Source organism: Ailuropoda melanoleuca, chromosome 20 (genome assembly GCF_002007445.2).
Source record: "Ailuropoda melanoleuca isolate Jingjing chromosome 20, ASM200744v2, whole genome shotgun sequence".
Classification (NCBI taxonomy): domain Eukaryota; kingdom Metazoa; phylum Chordata; class Mammalia; order Carnivora; family Ursidae; genus Ailuropoda; species Ailuropoda melanoleuca.
The window spans coordinates 2487599-2497405 of NC_048237.1; the positions used below are offsets into that span (position 1 = coordinate 2487599).

General features: G+C 57.5%; 1 protein-coding gene across 1 annotated transcript; it reads right to left on the reverse strand.

Moving 5' to 3' along the window:
- Positions 1-7597: 7597 nt before the first annotated feature.
- On the reverse strand, positions 7598-9807 carry CEBPE (CCAAT enhancer binding protein epsilon). The gene is made up of 2 exons (XM_002926010.4): positions 8730-9807; positions 7598-8138 (listed from the first exon to the last, which is right to left on the reverse strand). Exons 1-2 carry the CDS (start codon positions 9237-9239, stop codon positions 7803-7805), a joined length of 846 nt encoding a protein of 281 aa, XP_002926056.2. The 5' UTR covers positions 9240-9807; the 3' UTR covers positions 7598-7802.

A 9807-nucleotide genomic window follows, 5' to 3' on the forward strand; every position in this document is an offset into this window, starting at 1 on the left:
TTTGAAGAAACAGGTCAGAGGTGAAATGCCATAAAGCAACACAGCTAATTAGTTACAGACAGGACAAGAGTTTACAGAAGGCCTGCTGACTTCCTAGGGAGGCCGATTTTATACTTTGACATACCAGACCTGTGGCTGGAACGACCAGTTACAAGGGAGGCAGCCAAACGCTGGAGCCAAACCAACTCTGCCGCTTTCCACCTAGGGGACTTTGGCCCAATGCCTCCAGGTTCCCATCTGCAAAAGAGGGACGACTGTACTTCCCTGGCAAGATTGCTTTGAGGAGAAAGGAAAGACTTTTTCAGGGGCACCTGGGTGGCTCAGTCGGTTAAGTGTCAGGGTGGTGAGTTCAAGCCCCACGTTGGGCGTGGAGCCTACTTAAAAAAAAAGAAAAAAGGTTTGTAAAGTGCTGAGAACAGCGTCTGGCTCCTGGTCAATACCAAGTCACATCAGCGGTTCACATTCTACAGACACTTTCAACTCAGTGGAGAGCGGCTCTGTTCTTGACGTGCGTACAATGCTTTAGGGGACTCTTGTTCTTTTCCTAAGACAAACCTTTTTCTCCGCGTGTCAGACGCCCTCTTTTCCCGGGCTGCGCAGCCAGGTCTGGGGAAAACCCACTTGGTCACGATTGGCCCAAGGGGGTCAAGGTCTGTGTGGCTCTCCTCATGTTTTCCCCGGCCCCGCGGAGCTGTCACTCCTAATGCTTTGCTGCCCCCTTGTGGCCGCGTCGAGGAGGGTGCGCCCGGCAGGGCTTCTTCCGAACTTCACACATGGGTGCGGAACTTCGTACCTTCCAGCAGAAACAGTTCAAGAAACACCTCGTGTTTCTTCTGCTGGAATACCTCTTTCCTGCTTTTGCCTGGCCAATTCTTCCTCGTCTTTCCAGAGCCAGCTGAGAGGGTCTCCGCCTGCTGAGATTTTTTTCTTTACTCCCCCGAGCAGAGGTGGTTTGCATCGCCTCTGTCCTCCAATAGCCGTTCTTTCACATCTTTCAAGTAGCACTTATTATATTCTCTTGACGTTTATTTTTGTGCTTGTTCCCCTGCTAGACTGTGGGCAGGGGCTGAGTCTGCTTTGCCTGTGCCTCTTTGAAGAGGTGTTAAGTAGGCACAGAGGGATAATGGAGGTGGGAAGGTGGCTGGGAGAAAAAGAGAGGAGGTAAGGAGAGAGGGTGAGAATAACAGTTATTTGAACATTCCCTTTGTGCCCAGATGTCTTGCGAGTGCTTTAGAATCATGTATTCTTTTTGGCAACCTTCCAGGGTAGGCATGATTATAATTACCCCAACTTTACAACCGAGGAACAGCAAAATTAGGCAGCGTGGGTCGGTGGTGAATGTGGGGTTTAAGCCACCATGCTATCGTGTTCTCAGGTGCACAGCGTGGAGAGTAAAGGTACAATCGGTCAGAGGAGCAGGCTGAGAAAGAGGGGGGTGGGGAGAACAGGTGGAGACAGAAGGGAAGAAGGATTAGGAGACGATGAGGTGTGGCAGAGGGCGGGGCAGACCGCAGCGCAGAAGGTGAAGAGGACAGGAGGGGACAAGATGAGAAGAGGGTGCAGAGGGAGGACATTAGGGACTGGGAGGGAGGGTGCCGAGGAGGAAGGGGAGGGCATGGAGGCCAGCTAGGATGAGGACAGGGTGTGGGAGAGGATAGGGATGAGCAGAGCCTCTCTTGGTGATGTCATCGTCCGTGTGGCTGCTCCATCCAGCACAGCCTCTCAGTGCCTTCGCTCAGCCATCTCGAACATTCTCCGTTCGACCTCAGCAAGCCACTTCCAGGAGCCTTATCATTACCAGAAGCTGCAGCACCTATGAAATAACTGAATCAAACATCACACTCTCTGATATGATCTCCTTTCCTCACGGTCTGTTTGCCCGAGTGGGTTCACTGCAGCTGTTCTAGGGGCTCCTGGAAGAACCGCTGGCCCTCCCTGTCTTTTCATCTTCCACCTTGGGTTCCAGGCTCTTCACCAAATCCCTCCTTAGAAAGCGCCCCCCACTCCCCCCTCGCTGTCTGTCCCATGCATCCTGCCTCCCAACGTTTGTCTTCTCCACACTGGCCCCCCGGCAGCTAAGGACCGCCGAGGGCAATCACCCCAGAGGACAGCCTGTGGTCACTCCGTGGTCATCATCGACCTCAGCGGGTCGCTCTTAAGTCAGCAGTCTCAGTCCTCCTCCCTCTCTGCACCTGGGGTCTTGCACCTTCAAGCGTGCTCCTCAGAGCCTCGCGCTCAGTCACTGGCGCTGTGCTCCTCGGTCCCGGTGAAGACAGTCATGGGACAGAACAGACGCAGGCGCCGCCTGCTACCTCTGCCCTGTGCCTGTATCTGTGGCTGCTGCTGTCCCTTCTTTCTCCTTAGAGGACAGCAAATGTCCTCGTCCTTTGGGAGGTGGCTGCTCCATCTCACGCTCTGGATTCCGGCAGAGGGAGATGTGGCCTCAGCCCCTCTCTGACTCGGTCTCTCCCCCAGCCTGTCAGTGACCAGCAAGGGCCTGTCTGGGGCCTTAGCATACATTTCTCTGTCTGCAGGGAACCCCTACTCTTTGCCCGTCTGACTCCTCACCTTTCAGATGACTGCACGTTACTTCCTCAAAGAAGCCTTGCCTGACTTTCACCTTTACGTCAGGTGCCCTTGTTAACATCCGTCCCAGTCACCCTTTACTTTTGCCACATAGCACTGCCCACTTAGAATGATCAATTTATTTGCGGTGTTATGTGTGTCTGTCCCCCTCATGAATCTGTGAGCCCCGCGAGGGCAGCGACTGCTCTCCCCGTATATCCTGTAGCTTCTATAACAAGCAAAGTGTCCAGCCTGGAGCAGGTGTTAGAAGTACTTTCGGAGCAAAAGCATACATGAAGGGCGTGGTGAGGAGACAAGAGGGATGTGAGTGGGGAGGAAGGGTGGGGGTGGAAGGTCCAAGGTGAGGAGAACAGATGGCCAGTGTGGGGAGAGGGTGGTAATGAGGATAGGCGTGCAGAGGTGAGGTTAGTGATGGAGGGGAAAAGCAGGGAGGGGAGGACCAGGCAGAGGCATGTCTGTGCGGGGCCTGAGTGAGGCTGCCAGACCCTGAGCGGCTTCCCAGGAGGTCTGTCTCTTGCCCATGCTGCTTGAGAGGTTTGGAGGCCCAGCCCGTGGGCGGGGCTAGCCTTTATCTTGGGGCGCAGCCCTAACCTCAGATGGTGACAGAGCGGGAGCGGAGCAGGGGTTTTGCAAACCGTCCCGATTGCAGCAGGCCAGCCGGCTCACTCTGGACGGCGGGTGGGGCCTGGGCTTATCTCCTGAGCGCAGCCCTAACCTCAGATGGTGACAGAGCGGGAGCGAGCAGGCGTTTTGCAAACCGTCCCGATTGCAGCAGGGTGGGATGGCCCGGCCGGGGGCAGCAGGGCTAGGTGTGGGGGGCCACGGAGGCTTGGGCAGTTTGGGGCCTCGGAGCGAAGTCTGGCTTGTGGGGTGTGGGGGATCCATTCGGTGTGCGGCTTACGTCTACCTACCTCGGATATCTGTTTCTAAACCCAAAGGGGAGGCCACAGCTCTGCAGGTGGGGCTCTCCCTGTTAGGAAGCCTGCCTTTTCCCAAGTCCTAGGACCCTCCCGCCATTCCGGAAGTCAGAATTGACAGCCAGTGGCAGCCATTTTCCTCGGAGAACACCCACCACGTCTGCAGCGGGGTAGCCTCGGGGAATGTCTCCTGTGCCCGTGAAGATTTTCGGGGACCAGGCCTGCTTATAGTTGCACTGACAGAGGCCAGTCAGGAGTCCTGTCCAGGCTGGACCATTCCCCCTCGGGAGCAGCACAGGCTGAAAGGAGAGGTGTGCTTGCTGGGGGCCAGCGAGGGTGACAGGAAGTGACCGGCCTGTTGGAGAGGAGGCACACAGGCCCTCAGCCAGCCCTGGCTCTCGCTGCCTCAGCATCTCCTATACAGCCCCCTGCATCCCGTAGCCCCCTCCCTGGCTGGCGCAGGGTAGGGGTGGAGGTGAAGAGGCCCCTTTCCACCCCCACAACCCCAACCGGGATCTTGCAACACTGGGATGGGGGCCCTGGGGGCCCAGGCGTGTGGCAATCCGTGGGGGGTGGGGTGGGGAGGTGTGCACCGAGCAGGGGAGCAGCTTTCACAAGCAGCCACTGCAGGACTGACCTTGGCTGGCTCACCTTGGGCAGCTTCCTCTCTCTTCCCGGTATCACCAAACAGCCTTCCTTCTCCTTGGCCGCTTCCCCAAGGCCTGAGATCTTGACTTTGAAGCTCAGCCCTCTCATCCCGCTCAGCTCACGAGTGAAGTCTAAAGCAACGGGAATGCACATGTGTGCTCTTTGGACCTTGATTTGCTGGTTTCTTTTTTCTTTTTTTAAAGATTTTATTTATTTATTTGACACAGAGAGACAGCCAGCGAGAGAGGGAACACAAGCAGGGGGAGTGGGAGAGGAAGAAGCAGGCTTCCCAGTGGAGCAGGGAGCGCAATGTGGGGCTGGATCCTAGGACCCTGGGATCACGCCCTGAGGCGAAGGCAGACGCTTAATGACTGCGCCACCCAGGCGCCCCTGATTTGCTGGTTTCTTAAAGTCACTGTGTCCTGAGGACTAGCGCCTTGGGGCTCCTTCTTTCTGCCTCTTCTTTCCCTGCAGCAACTCTGCTGTGGGGGTGGGGGTGAGTGCGAGAAGGGGCTTGAGTGCTGGAAGCTTGCTCTCTGTCCCATATCAGTTTCTTAGGGACTGAGCTCCCCAGCAGAGGGAATGGAAAGAAAGTTCTTGGCAATTCCATTCTAGATGGAGGAAGGCATTTTCTCGTTTATCCTTTTCTTCCTCCTTCCTATTCAGCCAGCCTCACTTGGCTTCCTTTCTTTTTCTTGATCATCAGACCTCTTAGGCCTCCCCCCCCAACTTGGCACATCTGCCTCGTCCTTGAAATTTTTTAGGTTTCAACTTCAATGTCACCTCCTCAGAGAAGCCTTCCTTGACCACCCCAGCTAAAGTAACCTCCCTTCCTGCTAGTTTATTTCATTTTCCTGAATGGAGTAATTAATGAATTTAATGAAGGTGCTTTGTAGAGGCGTGAAGGAACGGAACTGAGGGAAAGCTGCGAGGAATGACGAAGGAGCCAGCTAGCTGCCACAGGGGCAGCCCCCAGGGGCAAAAGGGCGGGAGCCTGTGAGAGAGGGCAGTGGAGGGTGCCCATCCCCCTACAGGGGAGAGTTGGGGGATAAGCACTCGACTTTTACCCTCCGTGCAACGCCCCGTCAGGGGTCAAGGGGATCTAGAAGGGCAAAGGAAGACACCCAGTGCACTTGCTTATTGCCTTTTTCTTCCCACCCATTCAGCTAAGAGCTGGGTCTCTCTTGGTCACCATGGTGTTCTTGACACCTGGCACGGGCCCGACACAGGAAAGATGCTCAACAAATACTCGTTGAATAAGTTACTTTGGCCCACACCAGTTGAGGTAAGGTTAAAAGCCGCATTCAGAAAGTGTGACTTCTGGCTACCTGTCACCTCCCTGGGACATGATCTGCCAGAGATTTGGGGACATCCTCACCACTTGTGGTCATGCAGGGACTAGGCGTGCTCTTTTCTCACGGTGGGGCAGTGACACTTCTCCAGCCCTGGTTCCAGGCCCCCCACGCCAAGGAGCTACAGGATTATAGGGGGCTGGGAGAAGACCCACTTCCGAGTGATGGGAAAGCAGCTCAGTGTTGCTGCATAAGCAACCCAGGTCGCATCACCCAGAACCTTGACAATAAGTCAAGGGGCAGTGGTCTCGAGCTGAGAGGAGGAAATCCGGAGGTTGAGTCACTTACCCTGTTCTGTACAAACCCCCCTTATGCAACCCCATCCCCCTGGGCTAGAAGGTTGCTGTGGGATTCTCCCGGGCATCCATGGAGACTGGCACCTCCCCCTTATGAACACAGGAGGCCCTATGGGTCAGGGAATCAACCATCTAGAGGTTCAAACCTACCGGCCCCGACCAGGTCTGGGACAGTAGGATCCAGGGACAGGTGTAGGAGAGGGTGCCTGAGGGACACAGAGGCAAAGGCAGGGAGGGACCGAGTCCTGGGTGAGGCAGACGTGGTGCACACGGATGCCCAAGATGCAGGAAGTCTCTGCTGCTGGGGATGTGGAAATGGGGGGAAGGGTGGGAGAGAGAGAGGGTACTGGGAGGATCCCGTCTCTCCCCCTCTCAGAAAGTTATTCCTTGATACCTAACTTGGGCTTTCTCAGCAGGGGCCTACAGATCATTGGTGGTTTAGGGGAGACTGAGGCCCGTGCTGTCTCCTGTTTCTGAGTCTGTCCACAATCCCTGCTTACTTACTGAATGGGACCGGCAGGCCCACCCTGTGCTGTGTGCCTCTGTGGGGAGCGCGTTCATGGCCTAGAGACAGGTGCCATGTGCTGACACAGCAAAGGGACGGAGAGAGCTTCAGGACAATGTCTGTTATCCCCTCCGGCCCTCAGCTGCTTTATCTGTAAGATGTGGCTCACACTATCTTTCTCGTCTGAGGCCAAAGCCCACCAGACGATCTCTTGAGGTCTCTTCCAGCACCTCTTGAGATCCGTGATTTTTTTTTGGAGCTCTTTTTGGTTCTGCCTCTAAGGAACAAGTGTAACTCTGGCTAAGCCCCATTCCCCCCTGAGGCCTCAGTTTCCTCACCTGCAAAGGGAGAAGTTTAGATGAGATCTTGAGTTCCTTTCAGTTCTAGCCATATGGAATAATAATGACCATTCACTTTACTATGTGCCAGACCGTGTTTGTCTACGAACATAACAACACTGTGAGGTGGGTAGTAATACAGCCCCATAGTGCAGACAGGGAAACTGAGGCACACAGCGAGGTAACTGGTTTGGGTCACACAGCTAGTAAAAACCGGAGGGAGGCTCAGACGGAGGCCCTTGGGCTAGAGTTCTATGAAAGAGAAAACGCTTCGCACGAGGGGTTTCACTGGCAGAGGCAGATTTTTCCCCTCATTATCAACTTTCTCCTGTTCACACAGGTCTCGAGGCCTTTCCCAATGGAGTCCTCCCCCAAGCACTCAGATTCTAGTGCTATGGGGAACCCGAGTCCCAGGGAGTGAGGGACAATGGGGAGTGGGTGGGAGCCATGGGGGGATGTCAGCCTGGTGGCCTCGAGTTGTGGAACTGGAGAGAAGGGGTCGAGTACAGGATTCAGAGTTAGGGGACCCTAAATATGACAGAGCCATCTGGAAGCTGACGGGAACTCCCAGACCTATATTTCAAGGTGCTGGGGTCAGCAGCATAAGGGACTGGGTGGCACTGGGATCTCCCCACGAGCCACAGAACTCTGTTAGGGAAGTCTCCAGAGGCTGCTCCCGGTCCTGTGGGGTTGCGGGGATGGGGTGCCTTCATCATCCAGAAGGATAGAGCGGGCTGGGGTGGGGGCAGGGGGAGAGAGGAGCAGAGTGACAGACACACAGCCTGGCTGTGCGGTGTGTTGTTGGGGGAGTGTATCTGTGTTCTTGGATACTCATTTGGGCATGAAGCCAAGAGGTATGCAAACCAAGTCACACGCATTCCCGTCCTTGAAGCCCCCATGTCACACATGCACAACCCACCCTGCCCCCCACGCCCAGGCCCAGTGTGCAGGCCCATTACTGAATCATAGTGCAATTTTATTCAGCCACCGAATCATTATGCTGGGGTCCACCCTCCTCCCTTGCCACCCGCTGCCATTTGTCCATGGTCTCTGTGTCCGGCTTGGCCTGTGAGGGGCTCTAGAGCCCCAGCAGGGTAGGGATCCCCAGGTCAGGTGGGCTGGGGCGGGGGGGGGGCGGTGCCACAGTCTGCCAGCCGGGCTCAGCTGCAGCCCCCCACGCCCTTGATGAGGTTGGCAGCCTCGGGGATCTGGCGGAAGAGGTTTCGCAGCGTGTCCAGCTCCTGGGTCAGCTGCTCCACACGACTGCGGAGGCGCTCGTTCTCTGCCATGTATTCCAGCACCTTCTGCTGCGTCTCCAGGATGCGCCTCTTGGCCTTGTCACGGCTCTTGCGCACGGCGATGTTGTTCCGCTCCCGGCGCAGCCGGTACTCCAGGCTGTCCTTGTTCACCGCCTTCTTGCCTTTGTGCGAGGGGCCAGCTGGGGATGGCGCCTTGAGGAGGGGGCTGCAGGGGGGTGCGGCGGCGGCCACAGGGGCCTGGAGGGAAAGGCACAAAGGGACGAGAGGTGAGGGCTGGCCAGGAGGCCAAGTGGAGGCCGGGCAGGAATCCCAGCAGCCCCAGCATGCTTGGCCTGCAAAGAGATACGGGACCCAGAGCCAGCTCGGGCCTCCCAGTAAGAGCAGCCGTTGCCCTGCCGCCTGCCGAGGGTCCCCTGCTCTGACCCAAACCACCTTTCATGTTCCCACACGGTCTGAGGACACCTTCCTTCAATCTCTCTGGAGTCTCTAGTCCTCTGATCGGCAGGCATTTTCTTTTCTAGAAGCAGGCAGCAGAGAAACGAGGAAGGGGCTGCTGGGCCCTGAGGTCTGGGCAGGTCAGCGGGCCACAGGGCTGCAGGACACCCTGGATCCCAGCCCCATGGTGGGGCTCAGGATGACAGTGAGCTGACAGTGAAGCAAAGAGGGGTCGTGGTGGGGTGGTGAGCACAGAGGGTTTGGGGGTGGCTGGGTCTCACAGAGCAGCACCAAACACGGACTCATTCGCGTAAGCAGGAGCCAGAGTCCCCCACCAGCACAGGCCTCCCTCCAGCCCCTGGGTGGCAGGCGCGAGTGTGGGCCTGCTCTTACCTTGAGGACGCGCAGGGGCTGGCTGGGCGCTGCCAGGGCGGGGGGCAGGTGCATGGCCGTCTGCCCGCAGTGTGCTACTTGGTACTGCAGGGCATTGTAGCCGCCACGGCCAGCCCCTCGGCTGCCCTCCGGCCCCCGGGGCTCCTCCTTCACGGCCACAGCCCTGGGGTCGTAGCTCCCTGGGCTGCTGTAGATGCCGGGCCCCAAGGCCTTCCTGTCAGGGCCGAAGGTATGTGGGGGGTAGGCGAAGGGCCGCGGGTCAGGCGGCAGGTAGTGGGGGAAGGCAGGGGTTCCAGGCCCCTTAAGGCCTCGGGCCTCAGGTGCCGGCTTCACAGCGAAGAGGTCGGAGAGGAGCTGTTCCTCCCCAGACTCGATGTAGGCAGAGAGGTCGATGGAGGCCTCATGCTCACACATGTCCCCCAGCTCCCCGGGCCCCGCTCGGCCCCCTGAGAACTCGAGTGGCTGCTGGCCAGCCCGGGGCTCACACTCGTAGTAGGTCCCGTGGGACATGGCCGGCCCGCCCCCCTCGGCTCCCCGCCCCTGCCGCCCTGCTCTTGGGGCACCCTCTGGGATGCTCTGCCTGCCCTCTCCCTATCTCCCCCTGCCCTAGATCTGCCCTAGATCTGCCCTCTCCGCTCTCCTCTGTCACCCACTCCTGCGTGGCCTCTCTCCTCCCTCTGCTGTTTCCTTTTCCTTCCTCTGTAGTCAATGCCTCTTTTCTCTTCCCTTTTTTCCCCCTCTCTCCCTGGGGTGACTCAGGGAGGGGCAGGGCGCACCCCGGAGGGAGGGATGCAGGGCTCAAAGAAATGGGGCCCCTGGTCTATTTAGCAGTTGGGAGCACTCTTTGGGTAGGGTCCAAGCCAGGATTCTGAGGTGCCTGGGAGCTGATGCTTCTGGGAATGCCTCCCCCCTCCCTCTTGAGTCCAAGGGATTCCAGAGTCCTCGCTGAGGGCAGCACCTCACTCTGAGTGTCCTCCTCCCTCCGACTTCCAAAAAGTTCTGTGCAGAATGAGGTGCCAAGTCAGAATGAACTGAGAAAACCCTGTTACAGCGCCGACCCCCAGCCCGATCAGAGCTC